The 23,115-nt window shown below is 46.0% G+C and overlaps 4 protein-coding genes and 1 pseudogene across 5 annotated transcripts; 1 reads left to right on the top strand and 4 right to left on the bottom strand.

The window, feature by feature from the left end:
* The first annotated feature begins 289 nt into the window (after positions 1 to 289).
* LOC117843650 (thiohydroximate-O-sulfate sulfur/sulfate-lyase (nitrile-forming) NSP1) lies at positions 290 to 2,766 on the top strand. 2 transcript variants are annotated; one of them, XM_034724301.2, is made up of 3 exons: positions 290 to 660; positions 855 to 1,013; positions 1,523 to 2,766. In XM_034724301.2, the coding sequence occupies exons 2-3, from the start codon at positions 951 to 953 to the stop codon at positions 2,489 to 2,491; spliced, it is 1,032 nt and encodes a 343-aa protein (XP_034580192.1). In that variant the 5' UTR covers positions 290 to 660; positions 855 to 950; the 3' UTR covers positions 2,492 to 2,766. The 2 variants fall into 2 exon arrangements, with proteins under 2 accessions (XP_034580192.1, XP_034580194.1); XM_034724303.2 differs by lacking the exon at positions 855 to 1,013 and having other exon boundaries at positions 304 to 660.
* Positions 2,767 to 3,458: 692 nt separating this feature from the next.
* LOC117843649 (FRIGIDA-like protein 3) lies at positions 3,459 to 7,323 on the bottom strand. Its single transcript, XM_034724300.2, has 4 exons — positions 7,009 to 7,323; positions 5,549 to 6,580; positions 5,055 to 5,224; positions 3,459 to 4,098 (listed from the first exon to the last, which is right to left on the bottom strand). Exons 2-4 carry the CDS (start codon positions 6,567 to 6,569, stop codon positions 3,685 to 3,687), a joined length of 1,605 nt encoding a protein of 534 aa, XP_034580191.1. The 5' UTR covers positions 6,570 to 6,580; positions 7,009 to 7,323; the 3' UTR covers positions 3,459 to 3,684.
* A 1,036-nt stretch (positions 7,324 to 8,359) lies between these two features.
* On the bottom strand, positions 8,360 to 9,394 carry LOC117844168 (uncharacterized; annotated as a pseudogene).
* A 152-nt stretch (positions 9,395 to 9,546) lies between these two features.
* On the bottom strand, positions 9,547 to 10,897 carry LOC140220147 (protein ALP1-like). The gene is made up of 3 exons (XM_072291951.1): positions 10,388 to 10,897; positions 10,074 to 10,299; positions 9,547 to 9,992 (listed from the first exon to the last, which is right to left on the bottom strand). Exons 1-3 carry the CDS (start codon positions 10,895 to 10,897, stop codon positions 9,547 to 9,549), a joined length of 1,182 nt encoding a protein of 393 aa, XP_072148052.1.
* Positions 10,898 to 14,124: 3,227 nt separating this feature from the next.
* LOC117844169 (uncharacterized) lies at positions 14,125 to 17,054 on the bottom strand. The gene is made up of 2 exons (XM_072291824.1): positions 14,597 to 17,054; positions 14,125 to 14,156 (listed from the first exon to the last, which is right to left on the bottom strand). The coding sequence occupies exons 1-2, from the start codon at positions 17,052 to 17,054 to the stop codon at positions 14,125 to 14,127; spliced, it is 2,490 nt and encodes an 829-aa protein (XP_072147925.1).
* Positions 17,055 to 23,115: the final 6,061 nt, after the last annotated feature.

Below are 23,115 nucleotides of genomic sequence, written 5' to 3'. Positions count from 1 at the left end.
ACCAGCTAGTTCTCCGAATCCACCTGCCTTCACCAGCTAGTTCTCCGAATCCACCTGCCTGTCTATCGAAAACAGTGGGAGTGCACATCTCACGCCGTAGTGTAATCCAACAACTGCTCCACTTAGAAAAACCCTAATTATATCTTAAGTATCACTTACTTGTCTATCATCAGTCATTGTCCGAATATCAAAAGCTTGTTTGGGTGTGAATGTGTGGCTGTTATGCTGATAGGCCCACATATCTAGCATCACAGTCTTGTTGTCGTCGTTCAAGAAACGATCCAGCATACATGCGACAAACAAAACGGCACGAAATCGTGTAGCTCCTTGGAGGTGGACTTCCAACCCAGCCTATGTGCATCGTAACTACATGAGTGCCCCTCCTCATGTTTGAACTGCAAATGCCAAACAGCTCGGTGGCTGAAATGCAATTGTTTCCAAAGCGGTGGTTAGATTGGTCCAGAAATTGATGATGATGCCAGTCATGCCACCATAAGTGAATTCCCCAAGACCCCAACAATACTGTGACCCTTCAAGTGATCCCCAAGAACCACTTGCTCAGACCAAGCAGGAACCAGAAGCAGCAGCACAGCGAAAGCAGAGGAAGAAGAGCCCCGTGCCCGAGGTGTGTGGGTGGCAATGGCTGGCGCCTGGGTGAAGGTGAGCGCCTCCCCTTTCCCTGCCGTTGAAGCTCTAATTTTCTTCTTCTTTCCTCAATTCTTAGTAGCATCTGCAAATTATTTCTCCAGCTTGCCCTTTAAGACTTTCCTGAAGTTTGAATCGGATTTAGGTTTGGTTTTGATTTCGGGAATGTTCAGGGAAGAGATTTGTTTCTTGATGCAAGGTTTTTGCAGTGGAGTGTAAGTATTCGGTACCGATGAAGACATGGAGTCGTGGATTTGAAAGTGAGTTGGCATCGGTTGGTGAAGAAAGTCCTATGAAGATTCCGAATGGATCTTCCTGATGCCAACCGCCAAGGCGCCAACGCTTGTTGGCACGAAAGCCCTGTGATGGTGAACTTCAGCTCAAGTCAACTGCTTCTTCTACAGCTGCGTCTTAGCTCTTGCTGTACCAGCAAATTTTCAGATGATGTTGGACCAAAACTTTGAGAGCGGCAACTTGTTAGATTATCTGAAATTGCCGAATTTCTAGTTGTAGGGATCACTGCTAGCCGATCTATCTATAGATCTATATCGCTAGCTACAACCAATTCTTTAGCCAGTCCATCTGACCAAAGTCACCAGCATACCACCCGCAGTTGTTGATATCCTGACATGCATGTTACAGCTGAGCTGATTTCTTTTGCGGCCTTTATCCGGCTCAATAGGGATTTTTTTTTCGTGCTACACTTGTTTTGTGGTCACTTTTCAGCAGCTGATGATCCATGCTAAAGTTTTGCCTGGATTGGATCTCAGGAGCTTGAAGGAGCATAGATCCCTATCAAACTTGATATTGTAGATGAATTTCTTATTCCATTTCTCAATTGTCCAAAAACTCACGTAGCCACTTAATAATCACACAGTTGGAGCAGAAGGGAGCCGGGCCAGGAGCAAGAAGCTCCCACGCCATCACCCTCGTCGGCGACATGGCCTACGCGTTCGGCGGCGAGTTCACCCCACGCGTGCCGGTGGACAAGACCATGTACGCCTTCGACCTCAAGAGCCACACCTGGTCGGCGGTCGGCGCCACGGGTGACGTGCCGCCGCCGCGCGTCGGCGTGACCATGGCGGCCGTCGGCGGCACGGTGTATATGTTCGGCGGGCGCGATCAGGAGCACAAGGAGCTCAACGAGCTCTACTCCTTCGACACGTCGACGGGCACGTGGGCCCTCCTGTCCTCCGGCGCCGACGGCCCGCCGCACCGGAGCTACCACTCCATGGTGGCTGACGCCGTCGGCGGCCGGGTGTACGTCTTCGGTGGGTGCGGCGACGCCGGCCGCCTGAACGACCTGTGGGGCTACGACGTGGCTGCCGGGCGGTGGGAACGGCTGCCGTCGCCCGGGGAGGCTTGTCGCCCCCGCGGCGGGCCCGGACTGGCCGTTGCCGGCGGGAAGCTGTGGGTGGTGTATGGCTTCGGCGGGGAGGAGCTCGACGACGTGCACTGCTACGACCCGGCCACAGGACGGTGGTCCGCGGTCGAGACCTCCGGCGACAAGCCGAGCCCGCGGAGCGTGTTCTGCGTCACCGGGATCGGGAGGCACGTCCTCGTGTTCGGCGGCGAGGTGGACCCCAGCGACCTGGGCCACCTCGGCGCCGGCAAGTTCTCGGCCGAGGCGTTCGCTCTGGACACGGAGACCGGTGCGTGGACACGCCTGGACGACGACGCCGAGGCCGAGCCCGAGCACCACCCGGGGCCTCGCGGGTGGTGCGCGTTCGCAGCAGGGGAGAAGGAGGGGCGACGAGGGCTGCTGGTGTACGGCGGCAACTCGCCGACGAACGACCGGCTCGACGACATCTACTTCTTCGCGCCTGTCCTTGAGGCCGCACGCTAGGCATGGGCTGCGTGCTCTCTCCGTGTGTGCATCCGCAATGTATTGCAGTGCAATCTACAGGCTTGTTGCGATGGTTGTTGTTTTTTTTTTGTCTGGTTGTTTTTCTTTCGTTCATTTTCTGTGCTACATCATGCTGTGTGAGTAGAGAATAATGATGCTGGACGGATGTACTTGTGTTTGACCATCGCTTTGCATTGCAGCTGTAGTAGTGTCATGTTTGTCTTTGGATCAAGTTCTAGCTTGGCATAAGAGTTAAGGATCAATTGGGCACCCAACTGTTGGCAAGTACTCCGTACTCAGCAGATACTTACGAGTTACGAGTATACAAACTGTAATTAAGAAGGAAATAACAATTTTTGGAGGGGTAACCGATGAGGAGGTCCGATTGCCATGCGTGCTGACTACTCAACGGCCAAATTTGACAAAAACCTCATTACAATTTAAAACCATACTTCTCCAGTTGGATAACATGAAACTCCAGGAAAGCATAAAAGGATAAGCACATAGTTCCAAGGTTATCAGCTACGTAAGTAGAACAAAATTTCACCTAAACCATTACTACTGTTAACTTTGCTCCTGCTTCGTTTCGGGTAGAGTAATTAGAGGTGGACGTAGTTTCGAAAATCAGCTTCACAAGCTTCTCTCTCTACATCCAGCTTATATTTCTTTAATCATTTCAAAGTTAATAAAACAGTTAAGCTAACAGTGGATGAGTGGAATAAGCTTTAACATGACATGGGCAAAAACTTCAGAACTACAAAATTGCAAACCCCTCCTTTGCACCAATCAAATTGCTTCTGAAAATAATGCAGCATAGCAATGCCATCCAAAAAGAGAACTGTGCCCAGTTCAGTCGCAGGTTGCAACTGATTTTGGTAAACGCTCATGAAGGCATGATATTCCATGTAGTGCATAGAAACCCTGAAGCCCCTTGAACACTTCAGTGTCAGGTATTTCACAGGCCGTATAAAGTACACAGGGAGATTCATCATAGCTAAATATTAGGAGTAAATTATGTCATATGTCATTAGGGCATAAAATTAACAGATTTTCACAATAGCCACTCACAGCACACACTGAGTGGTCCAACTATTCAGCTAGGCAAACTAGCGAGTAACTGATACAACTACAACGAAGGGCAGCAGGTTAAAGCTACATAGTTAGGAAAGAGCACCTGCACCTGGCTCTCTCCATTAGTGGATATACGGTACCTGGTACTGAACTGGGTAACCATTAGCATAATAAGGTGTGTGGGCAGGTTGGATCGTGTAAGGTGCCGAGCTCATCATTGGAGGATGATGGGCCTCCGCACCATACACAAACTGCCTCTCGTAAGGGTAGGAGGGAAGCCTCTCTGGGGTTGCAGGATAAAAGCTCTTGTCAGCAAAGCCGGTAGCACGGGGTGCAAAGGCTGATCCATTTGCACGAGGCCTCTTGGACTGTGGCTTTGCTGCTTCAACAGCCCTCCTCTTGTCTGCCTTTGCTTTCTCTAGCTGCAAAACCCTTTTCTGAAGTGGATCCACAGGGTATTGCTCCTCGAGTTTGTGCTCCTCAATGCACTTAATGACAGCTTTCAGTGCAGATAACTCACGTTCATTCATCTCATTCTGAAAACATGAATGATCATTAACAATTTACATCACACATGCACATGCACACAACCACACATAAAAGATAATAGAAAATAATGCAACTGCTTTACAACTAAGTGTAGTACTGGTACAGGACAAAAAATGCAAAAGCAGCATGCAACTATATATTAGTCTATTGCAAACAAGCTAAGCTAGCACTAAGCAATCTAGTATATTACTTCTCCACAACCTAAATCAAGCTCCTTGAATACAGCAAAAAGAGTTCAGTATTTTGCCACTTCTTATGACATTAGGCTCAATACCACAGAATTATTTAATCAATTATAACTCTAGTAAAACATAGAATTGGAGTAACCAGTTGAAACAATCAAATCAGTGGATCAAAATATTCAGCAGGGACTTCTTAAGCTAGCCAAACTATAAAAAGGACTAGTATTCAGGAGAAATATGAAGTTGCCACTTAACATCAAAGCGCTCCGGTGAGAGTGCCATGACTGGTCACTAGGTCATGCAATGCGTCAAATGAGACACAAATAGAGATCAAGAACATGCTTTCTGTGCTGTAGGAAGGTGTTTCAAGATTTGAATGGTGCCCAAAATGTGTAACCAGTTTTAACTTGGAACATATAAAGGAGGAATAAACATCACCCCTCCATTCATAACTTAGTGAAAAACATTCCAGAAGCAGAAAATATTCTAGCCTATTTCCTCTCGACATGATAATTTACCTTAGTATGAGAAAGTACTTCAAAAGGAAGGTTGAGCTGGCAAACAATTTTAGTATGGTGGTACATTACACCAACAGTAAACAAAATGCTTTATTAGACTTCCAGATAGGAAGAGAGCTTGCTAACCAAATTTTTTACAGGTATTTAAGACTTATAATATATAATTTGGTTATGCTCTGAGCAGTTTTAAATTCTACTCCAGAAAACACTACAAAATTTGAAACTCAAGTGACTACAATTTACCTGTGCACCAGGAGAAATTTTGGCATTCTTGGCATGTGGCACTTTCTTAACATCCCTCAGGTATGCTTTCAGCAGTTGCACTGGTTCAAACTGTTCAGTAAGCTCAAACGCATAAGCCAAATTAATTGCATCAATAGGTTTTCCACTTTCCACCAGAACTCCAATCACACCTGATTTCAAGGAGCCACGTTAGTAAATCTCTTAATGTTGAAAGAAAAACATTGATGAATAAACTGTTAAGCTTGTAACTAAGGAAGGTACAAGAGAGCAAAATACTCTGCAATCAGGCTTTTGACAATTCTTAACAACATCCACTAACTAGTAAGGTCGAACAACAAAACTACACTGAAATTGGCAACCAGAGTAATGCAAGTACAAAAGGTTTCCTACGAATGTTTATCGAGCATTTCAATAAGCTGAAAGAAAACAAATCTTTTGCAGATGTTCAATGTTATTAGAGATAGATAAGTCATTAGTCCACCACAAGCACTGACCTGGCATTTTCTGTGATAACCCAAGCAATCGACAAAGTTCAGGTGTCTGACGACGACGACTGACGTATGGCAGCAGTTTGCACAGGTCATCGTCATTATATTCAGCAGAAATACCAAAGGTTGCCAGGAGTTGGAGAAATGCGTGAGCTTCAAGACAGTTCCCATTACTAGCATCAATGTCAAGACTATCCAGCTTGGACTTCCACTCAAATGCAATCTTTTTCGCTCTCTCTTTGATATCAGTTGTAAGCATGTGCCCCTCCAAAGAGAAACGAGTTATATCATCAGTTTGCAGCTGTCCAAGTGACTCCATCAACATCAGGCACGTTCTTCTAACACCCAGAAGGTCTCCATCCTTCTTGCCATCCAATACAAGATTATCTCCAGCATAAAAGTCTTCCAGGGAATCCAACACCAGGCCATAAGGATGTGATGCTTTCTGCAGTGCACTGGGAATTTCCTCACGGATGATTGCCAAGTTCTTCCTGTTGTCCGATATAAACTTATGAAGCCCCTTCACATTCATTTCCTCACAGAGCGAGACTAACTCAGAACGAGGCTTCACTGCAGCACAGTCAACTTGCAGGCGCACACTCTCTTCAGAAGCCAGTTTAGGCCACTTGACACCAAGATTATCCAGAGCCTTGTCCATTGGGTTTATGGCAGGAACAGGTAAGGACAGCTTGGACTTGCTAAAGATCATAGCTAATGCAGCATCCCTTTTCTCCTGCAACCTCTCCAAAGAAGTCAGTTCCTTAGCTACAACAGCTGCCTCCCGCTGCTCCAGCATCTGCTCTGATTTCGCGACGGTCTCCTGGAACTCTTTCTCCTGCTCTTTCAGTTCGTCAAACTTTTTCTTGAGCGACTGCTCAAGGCCACGAAAGTGATCCTCAAGTTGCTTCCACTTGAGGTTCATGGAGACAGCACTCTGCCTCTCAAGCTCAGCAAAAGCCTGTTGAAGCTGCTGTATCTTAGAGCTTGTCGACTCCATAAGGGCAGCCACAGACTCCAAATCAGACATGGTGGAAATTCCTGCAAGGAAGAAGACAACACAACTTCTTGATGCCAAACAGAAAAAAATCTGTTATAAAATCCATCCAAACAGAAAAAACACAAAATCTCAAAAAAAAAATCATATTATTTATTGAATTAAGTCGACCATTTTAACACCCTCACAGAAACTATCACTTTTAATTGTTAGAACTAGACACCAAAGGCAGGCATCTACATGGTGCTCCCACCTGAGAAAAATCCACTGCCGAAATCAGGCAGTATGGCTTTTCGATGGGCTGGTTAGATGCTGAGCAATTTATCATGGTTAATTTATTTGACAAATACATCAAGGAGAGCATGGAAAACATCCAATAACTAACATCCTCAAGCTAAAATCATCTCAGTTCATGCCTAATGCTTCGCCAAATCGTTCAGATCTGAGAGTCCAAATAAGGGATAGAAGTTACCTCGGCTTGGGACAAGAGGGTTGCGTCGTGGGGACGGGATACGGATAGCAGCAGACGGGTCGACGTCGACGATGGCGCACGTCGGCAGGATAAGGCGGGCTGGCGTCGGTGTTGGCGGAGCAGGGTGTGGGAGGAGGCAGGCAGGCCGGCTCGGCGTGGGCGGACGTCCTGCTGCCGGAGGAGGCGGCCCGATTCGCGCCCTCCGAGAGGCGCACGGAGGCGGGTGGGGGCGGCCGGCGGCGGGCAGGGCCGAACCCTAGTCGCCGCGCTTCCGCCCTGGCGTCGCGTCCGTCGGTGGGCGGCCGAATGAGGGGTGGGGGTGAATGGGAGGATGAGGGGCATACGGCCTTTTACTGAATGGCAGGAGGCGGGTAAATAACTAACAAGTTCAGTGGCACTTTCGTTTCTCGAAAGCCGCACAAGCCAGAAACGCTCTCGCAGGCTCTATTTTTTTTTTCGAGAGTTGCATCTTTTATGAATCCCTATTGGTTTGATATGCATGTCTTCGAATTTCCTAATGTCATCTCACCGATTATTAGGGCAAGGTCAATATATTTGGACCCAGTAATCCATATAATGTACCTCATAAGAAAAAGTAGACTTTAGTTATTACCTCCTCACAATGTTGTCTGTTTTGCGTGGATAGAAGAAAAAACTAAGAGTCTGTTTGGACTGCTCCGCTCCAGATTTTGTAGCTCCACTCCGACTTCATGTTGCCAAACACCTTCAACTCCATCTATAACAACTCTAAAAAAATGTGGATCTGGGGGTAACTCCAAGGTTTTTCTGGAGCTTCTCAAATGGTGCTCCAAAAAATAACTTTCATACTTTCTCTTGGAGTTGGAGGAAAATTAGGGTCCGTTTGGTTTTGTGACCATGTGGGTTGGGTCGGAGCCAACCCAGTTCTTGTTTGGTTGCAGGGTTGGGTTGAACCCAGTTTCTTATTTGATTGGAGGATAAAGTGGGTTGGAGTGGTTCCATCTCTTGTTTGGTTTGAGGATGCGGGTTGGACAGTGAATATGTTCACCTTCTTGGTGAGGTTACCACACACATAAGCTGCCACAATTCTACACACGTTTAACAATCCGACAATTCATCAATTCTTAACAGTAATTCAACAATTCACCAAGTCAACATTTCATATATCTCCAATTCACCAATTCTTAACACCATTTCACCAATTCTTAACACCATTTAACCATACAAAGTCCAAGCCTTACATATACCAAGTTCAAGGCAATACAACAAGTTACACGAAGTTCAAGCTTTACATAATATAAGTTCAAGGCTTACACGGTGACATAAGATTTAAGTTCTAACAAAAGAAACATCCCACACTTCTAAATCACCCTTACATTCTAGGGAACTTCTCAGCGATGAACTGTGTGACCCTGTTTAACTTGTGCTCAAATGGTAGTGTATAGAAAGCTCTACCAATGTGAGGATTTTCCACCAAATGAGCATAGTAGAAAGATATGTGTGCTAAATTAAAACAAGGAAGTTGGTCCAACATGTCAAATAGGTCAGCTGGTAGGTCATTATCAGGTTTAGCAACCATTTTTATGGCAGCAGCAAGGTTCTCACCTACACATTTGAAAGCGGCAACCAGCCCATCCTCCTCCATTTCAGCTACCCTGGCCTTCTTACTTGGTCTACTAGCAGAAGATGTTGCCCCTTGAGTGTAGGCCCATCACTTGGACCATGCCCTGTAACCTCATCCCCCTCTTCTTGACTTTCAACCTCATCATCCTCTCTACCTAGAGGTGCACTTGAGTCTTTTGCAAAGTTTTTAGTAGCCATGGTATTGCCAAATATTGCCTCCATCTCTTTGTAGTGCAAGAGGGGCTTGTTCAAGAACTCAGCATCAGCCTTATGATCCTAGGCATGGAGAACGAATAAGTTAATTTAATGTAACACTTGTCAATGAATGAAGAACTAAGCAAAAGATGGTAAGCTTACATGGACATGGCCGTTGTAGTGCTCCTCATCTAGTGTAATCATACAGTTTTCTTCATCAAAGAGTGCGCCACTCAACTTCTTCAATCTATTTATCTTTGCATACCTTTTCTGCCATATTTTCAAATGATTCTTGACTTGCTCACCAGTGATCCTTGTGGTGAACTTCTCATTGATAACCCTAGCACATCCATTCAAAAGGTGTTTCTTAAAGCCCTTTGATGTCTTCAAACCACCAGCCACCAAATCATTGAGATGAGAGAGCATTAAATTAGACATTGCTGATGTCCACATAGCATGCCCACTAGTTCCCCCACGCCCTTCAGTTACTTCCTCCATTGTTCTGCCACACAAAAAACACAAAATCAGCACCAAGATGTAGAAAAAATGTACAATACCATCAATACAAACTCAACACATCAGAAATGGACATTATCACCACAAATTATAAAATTTCAGCAAGCAACATGTTCATAAAAATATTATTCAACATCAAATACGTCCTTACAAATAGCAATACATCATCCAAGAAAGGCTAAAAGATGTTGTACAAATGAAACAAATTCAAGTTCGATACAAATATTAGTTAACATTGTTGTTTTGACGGTCTACCCACATCTGTTCTGCTAGTTGCTGCCTAAAATTAACCATAGAAGCATGCTCATTTGCTTGGCCAATGCGTGTGGAAGCATGATTGTAGCTTGGCCAATTAATATCCTCTGAGAAGAACTCATCATGCCCATCTTGTATGACCCAATTGTGAATAATGCAACAAGCACAGACAATATCTACTTGTGTTGGAAAAGGGAAGAATGGAGTTGCATCATCAAGAATTTTGAATCTCCTCTTCAGTGCCCCAAATGCCCGCTCTACAGTGACACGTAGCGATGAGTACCTAAGGTTGAACAATTCCTTCTCATTTTGCACTGGATTACTTCCCCATTCGTTTAAGTGGTACCGAACTCCATGAAAGGGAGGCAAAAATCCTGGTTTGGCTCCATATCCAGCATCCACTAGGTAGAATTTGCCTATCATTTGATAGACAGATTGGTCATAATACTATAAGCAGGAATTTGTATGTAAAAGTTGAGAGTTTACTACTTTATTACCTTGTGGGACACGAAGGCCATTCTCACATTCTAAAGCATCACGTAAAACTAAAGCATCATGTGCAGCTCCTTCCCAACCAGCCAACACATACGTGAACTGTAGATCAAAATCTACAGCTGCCATTACATTTTGTGTGCAATAGGGTTTCCTACCACGAAAGGCATGCTCAATGTTCTTAGGAACAGATGCTCTTACATGAGTACCATCAATAGCTCTAATACAATCCTAATTTTTTTTAAAAAGGTAAAGATTAGGGACCATGTGAGGTTACAATAATACAAAAGTCAAAACAAAATAGGGATAAGCCTTACACCTTAAAGTAAGGATCCCATCTGTTGTTCCCTGCAATTTTGCTTGGAGTGTCCAAAGACGGGGGCCTAATAAGTTCCCCTCGCAGCTCTCCAATAGCACGGAGTACTTCGTTGAAATAGTGGCTAACTGTTTCTCCCGATCTATCAAAATTAGTTGCAACTAACCTATTCCTAAGGTTATGTCCCACTGTATTTAGAAACATACCCACCTGTTGCTCAACACACAAGTTACATGTATCTTGAAGCAAATCACGCTCTCTAAAAAGATCGCAAAACCGAAAGAACTTGCCTCTATTAAGTCTTAACATGTTCAAGCAAGTTGTGTCATCCTTCCAAACTTTATTATTTAAATAATCTACTCTCATCCTATCCCTTGCCTCCATAGGCCCATAGGTAATACCAACCCTTCTTGTACATCGTTTACGTTTTCTAGATTGAATAATCATGGCCATCATTGACAACAGCATGTATGCAGCAGCAACACAAGTTACAATCTTGGTGCTCTTATCCATCTAGAATACAAGAATGAAAGAAACACATGTTCTTAGAGACCATTAAACCAGAATGTCTAGCTACTAGCTACTGGATTATTTGTTCAATTCAACTCCCACAATACTATCAACCATGAGCATCCAAAGCAAAATACAGTAAATATCAGTAAAGTTACATGTATACCTTGGAGAGCAGGGATGCGGTGCTTGGTAGCAGCGGCAACGCTTGGCAGGGGCTCTGCTCGGGTAGGGGAGACGGAGCTTGGCAGGGGAGGCGGCGGGTAGGGGTAGCGGCGGGACTTGGCAGGGGCAGCGGGGCTTGGCAGGGGAGGCGGCCGTAGGGGAAGCGGCGGGACTTGGCAGGGGCGGCGGCGGGTAGGGGAAGTGGCAGGAAAGGGAGACGGCGGGCAGGAGAGGCGGCGGGCAGGGGAGGTAGCGGTGCTTGGTAGGGGCGGCGGCGGGCAGGGGAGGTGGCAGGCAGGGGAGGCAGCGGTGCTTGGTAGGGGCGGCGGCGGGCAGGGGAGGCAGCAGCGCTTGGTAGGGGCGGCGATGGGCAGGGGAGGTGCCGGCGGGCAGGGAAGGCGGCGACGCTTGGCACGAATCTCAGGCAGCAGCCGCGAGATCTAGTCGGGAGAAGGAGGCCGGGTTAGATCCTTCACCGGGTGAGAGAGGGGCGGCGAATGGGGGCGGCGGCAGTAGCTGGCAGGGGCGGCGGCGGCGGATGGAACGGTCGGCGGCAGCGATGGGAGTGGAGGCGTCGGGGCGCTTGGGCATCGGAGGGTGGGTGAGGAGGTGACGATAGGGTTGGGGAGCGCCCCAGCGTCACGCGCGAGCGGAACTGGGTCCGCGCGGTACCTCCTTTTTGCTGGAACGCGCTCGACCCGGATCTCATACGAATATTCCTATGTGGGTTGAATCCAACCCACACTTCTTTGCAACCAAACAGGGGTCGAAGTGGGTCGGCTCCAACCCAACCCACTTCAACCCCAGAACCAAACGCACCCTTACCCACCAATGCCACCCCAATCTGTTTGTGGCGGCTCTAATCCTTATTAATGCCTAGGAGGACGACCAGGAGGGTGTTGGGGTTGTGCTCCAACCCTAGGACATGTCCCTAATGGACCCAACATGATACACGGCCCATTGGGCCAAAATAAGGTGACGCAGCACCAGAAAACCTATCGGTAGTAAATTGGTCATTGCGACTGCCTCAGACCAGATATAGACTTGAGTCCAGATCCATATGAAAATAGACTTCATAACAAATCCGTGAAGCATTTGAACGCCCCAATCCGTGTCCGTATGCGACCGTGGTGACCATCACAAGTTGGTACTGTCCTGGAGTCCGAATCCAGCCTGCGTGAGTCCGTTTCCCTTTCGGTCTTCGCCATGGTTCTTGATGATTAAGTTGACGAGCACGGGCGCGAGTTATAGGACCAGAAACTGGTACTTGTGTATGTGTGGATGTATCGTTGGTGTTGATGTCCTCATCATCCTCCCCTTCTTGCATTTGATTCGTCCTCGACTCAAGCTCTTTTTCTTCTCCCAATGGCTTCAAATCTGCAATGTTAAATATGGGACTAACCCCAAAATTGGCAGGCAGATCAAGCTTATATGCATTATCATTAACTTTCTCCAACACTTCAAAGGGTCCATCAGCCCGAGGCATCAATTTAGACTTTCGCAATTCAGGAAACCTATCCTTTCTCAAGTGCAACCAAACTAAGTCGCCAGGTTCAAATATTAGTTCCTTTCTACCTTTATCACTGGTAAACTTATATTTAGCATTCATACGCTCTATATTTTCTTTAGTTGTTTCATGCAGTTTTAACATCAATTCAGCACGCTTAGTAGCATCAAAATTTAATTTTTTAGAAGATGGCAAAGACATCAAATCAATAGGAGCACGAGGCAAGAAACCATATACAATCTGAAATGGGCACATCTTTGTAGTAGAATGCAACGAATGATTATAAGCAAATTCAATATGAGGCAAACAATCTTCCCACATCTTAATGTTTTTCTTTAAAATAGCCCGTAACATAGTAGACAAAGTTCTATTGACAACTTCAGTTTGACCATCAGTTTGGGGATGACATGTAGTAGAAAATAAAAGCTTAGTTCCTAGTTTTCCCCATAAAGTATTCCAAAAATGACTAAGAAATTTAGCATCACGATCAGAAACAATTGTATTGGGCACACCATGCAAACGAACAATTTCTCGAAAGAACAAATCAGCAATATGGGTAGCATCATCAGTTTTATGACATGGTATGAAATGTGCCATTTTAGAAAATCTATCAACAACCACAAACACACTATCACGGCCCTTCCTAGTCCTTGGTAAACCCAACACAAAATCCATAGAAATATCTTCCCAAGGAGCACTAGGAACAGGTAGAGGCAAATACAAACCGTGTGGATTTAATCATGACTTAGCCTTTTGGCAAGTCGTGCAACGAGCAACAAACCTCTCCACATCTCTTCGCATCTTTGGCCAAAAGAAATGGCCAGCAAGGACGTCCTCCATTTTCTTCGCTCCGAAATGCCCCATCAAGCCACCTCCATGCGCTTCCTGTAGCAATAACAAACAAACGGAGCTAATTAGAATGCATTGCTTGTTAGCTCTAAACACCAACCCATCACTAACGATGAATTTGTTGCATCCTTTTCCATCTTTGCAATGCAGCAACTCATCTTTAAAATCAGCATCATTAACATATTGGTCTTTAATTGTTTCTAATCCAAAGATTTTGTAATCAAGTTGATTCAGCAAAGTATATCTCCTAGACAAAGCATCAGCAATAACATTCTCTTTTCCTTTCTTGTGCTTAATAACATAAGGAAAAGATTCAATAAATTCAACCTACTTAGCATGTCTACGGTTTAGATGTCCTTGACTACGAATATGTTTCAAAGATTCATGATCAGAATGAATAACAAATTCTTTGGGCCACAAGTAATGCTGCCATGTTTCTAATGTGCGAACAAGAGCATACAATTCCTTATCATAAGTAGAATAATTCAGAACCGGCCCGCTCAATTTTTCACTAAAATATGCAACAGGTTTGCATTCTTGTAACAAAACACCACCCAATCCAATTCCACTAGCATCACATTCAAGCTCAAAAGTCTTATTAAAATCAGGGAGGTGGAGGAGGGGTGCATGTGTCAACTTATCTTTCAGCATGTTGAAGGAGTTTTCTTGTACTTTGCCCCAACTAAAAGGCACTCCCTTCTTCATAAGCTCATTCAATGGTGCAGCAATGGTCCTGAAGTCCTTCACAAAACGGTGATAGAAACCAGCAAGTCCTAAAAAACTTCGCACTTGTGTGATAGTCTTTGGTACAGGCCATCCCTGTATAGCTTCTACCTTAGCTTAATCAACCTCAATTCCCTGTGGAGTCACAACATAACCAAGAAAAGACACTCGATCGGTGCAAAAGGTGCACTTCTCAAGGTTACCAAATAAACGCGCATCTCGTAAAGCATTAAAAACAGCACGTAAGTGATCAAGGTGGTCATCCATAGATTTGCTATAAATCAATATATCATCAAAATAGACCACAACAAATTTTCCAATGAAAGCACGAAGAACCTCATTCATTAATCTCATGAAAGTATTAGGTGCATTAGTTAACCCAAAAGGCATGACTAACCACTCATATAAACCAAATTTAGTTTTAAAAGTAGTTTTCCATTCATCTCCTAATTTCATACGAATCTGGTGGTACCCACTACGCAAATCAACTTTGGAAAACACAACAGCACCACTAAGTTCATCAAGCATGTCATCCAATCGTGGAATAGGGTGACGATATCGAATGGTGATATTATTGATAGCTCTACAATCAACACACATACGCCATGTTCCATCTTTCTTAGGCACTAAAATAACCGGAACAGCACAAGGACTAAGAGACTCACGCATATAACCTTTGTCGAGTAGTTCTTGCACTTGTTGCTGAATTTCTTTCGTTTCTTCCGGATTTGTCCTGTATGACGCACGGTTTGGCAAAGATGCACCAGGAATAAGATCAATTTGGTGCTCAATTCCTCGTATCGGTGGCAGCCCCGCTGGGATCTCACTTGGAAACACATCAGCATACTCCTGCAAAATGTTAGCAACAACAGGAGGCAAAAAATGCTGCATGTCGTGAATCGAAATCAAAGCATCCTTGCATACCATAGCATAGGCAACAGAAGTGGAAGCAACCAATTCATTAATATCAGATTTAGTAGCAAGCAAGCAATGTCCTTTCAATCTTATCTCATCTTTCTTACTACTAACAGATTTGACATTTTTTTCGCTCTCGATTTTAGTTTTCTTAGCTTTAGCAACATCATCACGCACAATAGCTTCAGGAGATATAGGAAGCAAAACAATTTTCTTATCATGGTGTATGAGAGAATACTGATTTGATCTACCATGATGCATACAATCTGTATCAAATTGCCATGGTCTACCTAGCAGAATATGACAAGCTTCCATAGGCACAACATCACATTCAACAACGTCATGATATGATCCAATAGCAAAATTAATTCGCACCAGTCTCGTTACCTTAACCTTACCGCTATTGTTGAGCCATCGAATATGATACGGATGTGGGTGCGGTTTGGTTGTAAGTGCAAGCTTCTCCACCATATCGCTACTAGCCAAGTTGTTGCAGCTACCTCCATCAATTATCAAACGGCACGAACGCTCTTTAATGACACACTTTATTTGGAACAGTGTATGCTGCTGATTTTGCTCCGCCTTCTCCATTTGTGCGCTAAGCACACGCTGCACAATGAGGCTCTCATAATGATCTGCATCCTCTGCACCAATCTCTTCTTCTGGTTGTTTCTCACTACCTGCATGGTTAGCAGCAAACAAACCAAGTGTATCTTCATCAAAATCACTAGCTGAGGAATACCCACCATCTTCTTTGACCACCAAAACACGCTTGCTAGGACAGTCACGCTGCACGTGTCCAAAGCCCTTGCATCGATGGCACTGAACATCTCTTGTTCTACCCGTGGATGCAACCGAAGTGGTACTAGTGGCTAGTTTCTGGGCAGTCTTGGTTGCTGAATTTGTGGGAGGAGCACGTTGCTTGTCGCTGGACAGAGATGGTGGTGCCAGCCGACTCGGAGAGTGAGCGGGTGGAGGTGCACGTCCGGTCAAAGAGGTAGTCGTGCGCGGCTGCCATGATGTAGATTTTCCTGCAGAAATATTAGTCTTGGTGCTAGCACGTCGCCCCTTCACTTCCCTTTTAGCTTTACAAGCAAGATGAAACAAACGGGTTACGTTAGTATAATCTTTATAAGCAAGGATATCCTTAATTTCACGGTTTAAACCACCCAAAAATCTAGCCATAGCAGGTTCCTCACCCTCCTCTAAGTTACAACGCAGCATACCCATTTGTAACTCCTGATAATATTCTTCTACACTTTTAGCACCCTGTCTCAATTGTTGCAACCTATTTAAAAGATCACGTGCATAGTAAGAAGGAACAAATCTAGCTCGCATGACCCGTTTCAAAGCATCCCATGTTTGTGGCATGTTATTAAGATTTTTCTTGCCATGTTCTATCCACCAAACAGAAGCAAAATCAGTGAACTCACTAGTAGCAGCCCTAACACGTGTATTTTCAGGAAACTCATGACATGCAAACTTTTGATCAACAGCAATTTCCCAAGTAATATACGTATCAGGATCATATTTACCATCAAAAGGAGGTATCTTAAATTTTATCTTACTGAAAGCATCATCATTATTATGTACCTCGCGTCGTCGGTAACCACCCATACCTTTGCGATTATTGCGTAGTCGACGGCGATCATGAGCATCTGGGTCATCTTGTTCAGTATTAGCATCCCAATTGTCCTCGACACGCTCATCCTTATTGTTATCTCCATCATGTCCATTAGTGGTTTTGGCGTGCATCTCATCAAAGCACCTCAAAATAGCAGCAAGGCTTTTGTCAATACGAGCGACTGACGTCTCCAGCCCTGTAAGCTTGGTGTTGGTGGCAAGTTGCATGGCCTCCAACTGCCCATTCTTCTCATTCGTCACCTGCAAATCATCATCGAGCCCCTCGACGTGCCCCTTCACTAGCTTTTCAAAATGTTGTATGATGCCCTTGGTGCGGGGAGAATGTGGCATATTTTGACTATCCTCTGATCCTGTCATGGTTAGACAAATAAAGGCAACAAGAAAACAGGTGAAGAAATAAAAACCCTACAGCTATTAGGATGTAGCTACTACAAGGCGCTCACTCTCAACCCGTTACACAAGCTGTTACCAATTCTTACCTTGCTCAACAGGGGGGACGGCTACCAACAAGTCTGCAACCGTGGAATGAAGTGTATCGGTGCCACAACAACAGGACCTGTCAAGCTGTAGTCGAAATATATGGAGCTATAGGTGGGCTGAAGCAAGGAAGTACTAGAACCACGTTAGTTGCAAGCAAATTGAACAAACGCTCAACGACGTTATTGTGCTGGTCCTAGGCTAGTACGTGCTAGAGACGCAATCCTGGACACAAACGAAGTCACTAAGCTGCAGCAAGGAAGGATCACAAGGAGAGGAATAGCAACAAAAGAAAAACCCTTCTCTTCTTCTTTATTGTTCTTTTCTTTCTTTCTTTCTTTCTGTCTTTCTTTTCTTTTTTTTCTTTTCTTTTTTTTCAAGTTGCACAAAACTAAAATTTTGCAACAAGAAATGACAAGCTACTTACAGCAATTAAATGCTTCCTTGGGAAGGGTGATTCAGTAGCAAAGTCAAACAAGTGGCTGTTTTGCAAAACCAACAGATGCGCAAATCTCAAGGGTGATTGCGAAGTGCTCAGACTGAATTTGGGAGCAAGGATAGATCCGTTGGAAAGAGGATAAGTTCAGGTTTCCAGATTGTATTCAAACTTCCTATTCGGACTCCTGATAAAGGAAATATGGTGCTTTTCTTTTTAGGATAAAACAGGACTCCGAATCGAATTCTGTTTTGAACTTGTGGGATTTCCTTTTTGGAGATGGAAGTATGGACGTGGATGAAACCTCCAAGGATGTGGTTTGGTTAATAATGGTAAACAAAACAAAGGAATTTGCAAATCCAATTTGATTTGTGGAGAGAAACAAATAATCTCAAATCTGCGATAGTGACACAAATGTGACAAGAACTCGAAACTCTAAACGACTAGACGCTAAGACCAGCAACTTGACACGACGATGCAACCGTTAATTCAATAAGCCCTAACTAAGCAGTAATAGTAAAAGGCTCAAAGGGTTTTTTGGGATTATGGAGAACTAAGCTACTAATTTTTTTGGCCTTTTCTGGACTATAGGAAATTAAAAACAGCAAAGAACTAGAAGTCTCTCACCGATAAACCTTGCTCTGATTACCAACTGATATGAACCCGCTAGGGTTGATTCCCGATCTTTTGATGAGAGGCGTGGGATAACTCGTTTGGTCGATGGAGACGACGTTCACGGCCCGACTACAGCCTTCCAAGCTGCACCTTAGCAACCGATACACCACCTCCAATGGCTGCCGCAATCTTGTGGAGCGCGTCACCCGGCCACTAGGGCACTCGTCCTGCAAGCAATCGAAGAACTAGCAAGAACAAGTATAACAAGTACTGAATTTACTAGATGAAGATGAAGGTTTCCAACTCAATCTCAATAAGGTGGGGTTCCGAAGATAGGAAGACAGGCGGCTGATCCAACTCGCGCGCTTACAAGCAAGTAGCGAGAGCTAAATTGATCTAAACAAAACCCAATCTGTTTGTGGCGGCTCTAATCCTTATTAATGCCTAGAAGGATGACCAGGAGGGTGTTGGGGCGTGCTCCAACCCTAGGACATGTCCCTAATGGACCCAACATGATACACGGCCCATTGGGCCAAAATAAGGTGACGCAGCACCAGAAAACCTATCGGTAGTAAATTGGTCATTGCGACCGCCTCAGACTAGATATAGACTTGAGTCTAGATCCATATGAAAATAGACTTCATAACCAATCCGTGAAGTACTTGAACGCCCCAATCCGTGTCCGTATGCGACCGTGGTGACCATCACAAGTTGGTACTATCCTGGAGTCCGAATCCAGCCTGCGCGAGTCCGTTTCCGTGTCGGTCTTCGCCATGGTTCTTGATGATTAAGTTGATGAGCACAGGCACGAGTTATAGGACCAGAAACTGGTACTTGTGTAGGTGTGGATGTATCGTTGGTGTTGATGTCCTCATCACTTTACACAGTAATGTTTCAGAAAAAAAACACCGGCGCTTTTTGTTCCGCGAGACCGTGTCTCATCTCGCGACTGTTCGTTTCCGCGCCGCCACCCCTCGCGTTTGCATCGCCGCTCGCGATTCTGTTGCTGACCCTCGCGCTTGAGACGCCAATCCTCCTTGACGCGCCTGATACTCCTCCGCCGCCGCCGCCATCTCTCCTCCGGCGCCCGTTCCATCCACTGCTGCCCATGGCCGGGCGCGGCTTGACCGACGGTGCTTGAGCGCTGGGCGCCAATGAGTTGGAGGCGACTGGTGCCCTGGGCGGCAGCCTGGTTGGGGGCGGGTGTCAGGCATGCACCCCAAACCCATGAGTAGACCTTGGACGGCCCACTAAGGGGCGTACTCGGATGTGACCAGGACAAGGGGTAGGCATACCCCACTCAGACTAGTCAAATGTGTGTATGGAAAACTACTCGGGCCATACCGAGTAGAACTCTGTAATAGTACTCGACTAGGACTCGGACTTGTAACCTTGCCCTCCCGTGTATATAAGGGCGGGCTGGGACCCCCCTCAAACAGAATAATTCCGGTTCATCCAAGATCAATACAAACCAACATACAAGACGTAGGGTATTATGCGATCTAGCGGCCCGAACCTGTCTAAATCGTGTTCCTTGCCTCACCATTGATTCCTTGATTCTCGACGATCCCAACCGCACAAAAGACCACCTAGGGTACCCCCTAGGCGGGTTGCCGATCTAAAACACCGACAGCTGGCGCGCCAGGTAGGGGAACTCGTCGAGTTTCTCAGCGCGAACTCAATGGCAACAGTCATCATCAAGCCCGTCTTCGTCATCGAAGCGGGCGCAACCTTCATTTTCGGATCGTAGCTCTACATCGCCGATGGTGCTAGCTCGTTCCAACGCCGGATCATCAACAACTAGGAGAAGAAATCAGAGAATCTGGTCAGAAAAAACCAAGATTTCAAAATCGACAACTTCGAGTTCGACTACGCGTCGGACTCGACTTCGCTTCAGACTAGTCGGTCTCAGTCACTTCCCAACTCAGCTTCGACTCCAAAACGGTTTCCGCACGGATTCTGCAATGCAGCCGAAATCCACCAGGGTTTTCTTACTCGAATTCAACTTGAACTCCTGCACGACGAAGACGGCGACTCCGTTTGGTTTATCCGCCACAGATACCGTTATCCTGTCCAGCCCAAGGATTGGTAATAACCTCAACGTCACAAGACAGATTCGTACATTGGCCAGGATTGAGACCATCTCTTCTTGCCCGCGACTACGACTCACGCCTTGTCGCTCATATAGACAACCTCCCATATCAAGAGGGTGTCCCCCTCACTCCCAATTGCGAGGAAAGCTCCACAGAGATTGCAACGTCAAGCTCCGGAAGCTACTACCCGGACAGAGAAGTCCTTGTTATTACTCAAAATAACAACCCAGGTACTAGCCAGAACAGAACCCCTAGGCGATTAGCACAACTCGACAACATCTCCAAAGATGAGTCCACAGCTGACGCCCCACATAATGAAACCTTTGAGCAAAGAAACCAAAGAAGGATGTGCAACGCTACTCGAGGCGAGCGACGGCAGTCCATGGCCACAAATATCCCCATCACAAACCTTGAAAGGGCTTTCGACGCAGTCCAGGCTCAAGAGCACAATACTCCACTCACGGCAATCGCCTCAATCAATCTTTTAACAACGTTGATGCCTCAAGATAGGGACAACGAAGCCACAACTCAGCTCGTACAGCGCGGCAACGGACTAATTGCACAACTCGCGGAGCAAGCCTACAAGCTATTTGACAAAGAATCACCAATTCCGTCTGTTCCTCGCATCACAGCCCACCAAGAAGGCAGCAGAGGTGCTGCAGCCAACAACAACGACGCTCCAAGAAACGACAATGAAGTCGTCAACCAGCCCCGGCAACACAGCCAAGGCCCAAGCAAACACAAGGCCCCAACACGCCATAAGGATGTTGGAGAGGCCAGCCGCACCAACTCGGTAAAAAGTATTCGCCCTACTCGGAAGAATCACAAAGTGTCGAACTTTAGTGATCTGCGAGAAATCCTAAACAGTCGGCGCGAATGAGAAGTCGACAACTATAACCATTTTCCTGCTTTCACAAGTCGGGTAATGAAGACAAGACTACCAGATAAGTTCAAGCCCGCAGGAATCACCAAGTACGACAGCAAGCAAGATCCTATTCAATGGCTACGATGCTACTCCTTGGCAGTTCAGGCAACTGGGGGCAATAACGACACCAAAGTCATCCACTTCCCCATTTGCATGGAACCCGCACCACTGACCTGGCTTGAGTCACTCAAACCAAGTCAATCGACTCTTGGGCAGACTTGACAAAGGCTTTCACCAACAACTTCGCCGGCTCCATGGCTAGACTAGGCAACAAGATTGACTTAAGTCAAATTAAGCAAAAAGAAGGCGAGACCTTACGCGACTACTTGCGTCGATTCTTCGAAAAGAAGGCAACCATAGTTGACATTTCAGAAATAGATGACATCGAGTGCTTCCAGAATGGACTTTACGATCGACGGACAAACCAAGACTTTGGTCGCCGACGGCCAGCTAATGTCAAAGACCTCAAAGTTATGGTGCAATAGTGGGCAGATGAAGAAGACAAAGAGCGAGAACGGTTCGGCTCCCACCGCAACCGTGCACGCGACAACAACAACAATGACCAGGATAGAACCCGGCACAACGATAGTCGAAACAACTTCTCGGGTAATCACAATCGCAAAAGGAAGCCCGACAACACTGTTGTTGCCATGACCAACTCCGGGAAAAAGGGATCCCGCAAAAATGATAAAGGGCCGACCTTCACCGGACTACTCAAAAAGCAGTGCCCATGGCACCCGACTAGCAAATACTTGGCAATAGACTGTACAACATGCGTCGAGTAATGCAAGACTTACCCGCACCTCCACCCCCTGAAGAGTACACCAAGAAAAAGGATAAGGGCAAGAACAAAATAAACAATGACGAAGAAGAAGAAGGCGACTTCCAGACCGCCTCAAAAACTGTCAACATCATCTTTGGCGGAATCCCAGGCACCGCATCCAAGCGAGCCAACAAACTCGTACTCAGGGAAATCATGGCCATCAAACCAACAGATCCAACATCGCTAAAGTGGTCAGAAGTATCCATTTCCTTCAGCAGAAAGGACCAATGGACCAAGTTCTTGGAACCAGGCCGGTTCCCCCTAGTACTCGATCCGGTCATGGCAGGCTCAAAGTTAACCAAAGTACTCATCGACGGTGGAAGTGGGCTTAACGTCATTTTTGCCAACACATTGAGGAAGATGTGCCTCAACGTCACAGAAATGCTTACTCCAACAGATTCACCCTTCTACGGCATCGTACCTGGAAACGCAGCTATACCACTAGGACAAGTCATCCTTCCAGTTACCTTCAGAACTAAGGAACACTACCGCACCGAGTACATCAGATTTTAAGTCGCCGACTTCGAGACATCTTACCACGCCATACTCGGAAGACCAGCACTCTCCAAGTTCATGGCCATACCACACTACGTTTACTTGGTACTCAAAATGCCAGGCCCCAAGGGCGAACTAACGGTACAAGGAGATCTACGACAATCCTACGATGCGACACCGAAGCCGTGGAAATTGCTGCGACTTCTCAAGCGCCTAGCCGCATGCAACAAGTCTTCACAGCTTCAAAGAAACTCCATCCAACTGAACTCGAGATCCTAGAAAACAAGTCGGGGTCTACAAAGGTTATGATAGAGTCGGAGTGCCCGATCTTTCGGTGAGTGGAGATAAATTCGACTTGGTGGAAGTAGACCCTCACGATCCAACTACGACGAGCGAACCCGAAGCGCCAATGCAATTGCTGAACCAACTCCCGATGGTTACCAACCTCGCCGGTGCGAGATCAGCCTGATCACGAAGATCGATTCCTGTCCGCAATCGAAGAACGAACAAGAAAAAGAGGCGAGCAATCTAAATATCACTCGAAGGTGGAGTTC

This window comes from Setaria viridis, chromosome 2, assembly GCF_005286985.2.
Source record: "Setaria viridis chromosome 2, Setaria_viridis_v4.0, whole genome shotgun sequence".
NCBI lineage: Eukaryota > Viridiplantae > Streptophyta > Magnoliopsida > Poales > Poaceae > Setaria > Setaria viridis.
The sequence above is the reverse complement of the archived record's forward strand: the minus strand, read 5'-3'. Positions and strand labels throughout refer to the sequence as shown.

Coding starts and splice junctions, on each gene's coding strand:
- LOC140220147 (XM_072291951.1), bottom strand. CDS start 10,897: ATGGATAAGAGCACCAAGATTGTAACTTGTGTTGCTGCTGCATACATG. Junction 10,300..10,387: donor GATGGGATCCTTACTTTAAG/GTGTAAGGCTTA, acceptor AAAAAAAATTAG/GATTGTATTAGAGCTATTGA. Junction 9,993..10,073: donor TGGCCTTCGTGTCCCACAAG/GTAATAAAGTAG, acceptor ATCAAATGATAG/GCAAATTCTACCTAGTGGAT.
- LOC117844169 (XM_072291824.1), bottom strand. CDS start 17,054: ATGACAGGATCAGAGGATAGTCAAAATATGCCACATTCTCCCCGCACC. Junction 14,157..14,596: donor TAGTGGGTACCACCAGATTC/GTATGAAATTAG, acceptor CGTTTTGTGAAG/GACTTCAGGACCATTGCTGC.
- LOC117843649 (XM_034724300.2), bottom strand. CDS start 6,569: ATGTCTGATTTGGAGTCTGTGGCTGCCCTTATGGAGTCGACAAGCTCT. Junction 5,225..5,548: donor GTTATCACAGAAAATGCCAG/GTCAGTGCTTGT, acceptor CCTTGAAATCAG/GTGTGATTGGAGTTCTGGTG. Junction 4,099..5,054: donor AAATTTCTCCTGGTGCACAG/GTAAATTGTAGT, acceptor TCATGTTTTCAG/AATGAGATGAATGAACGTGA.
- LOC117843650 (XM_034724301.2), top strand. CDS start 951: ATGGATCTTCCTGATGCCAACCGCCAAGGCGCCAACGCTTGTTGGCAC. Junction 1,014..1,522: donor GGCACGAAAGCCCTGTGATG/GTGAACTTCAGC, acceptor ATAATCACACAG/TTGGAGCAGAAGGGAGCCGG.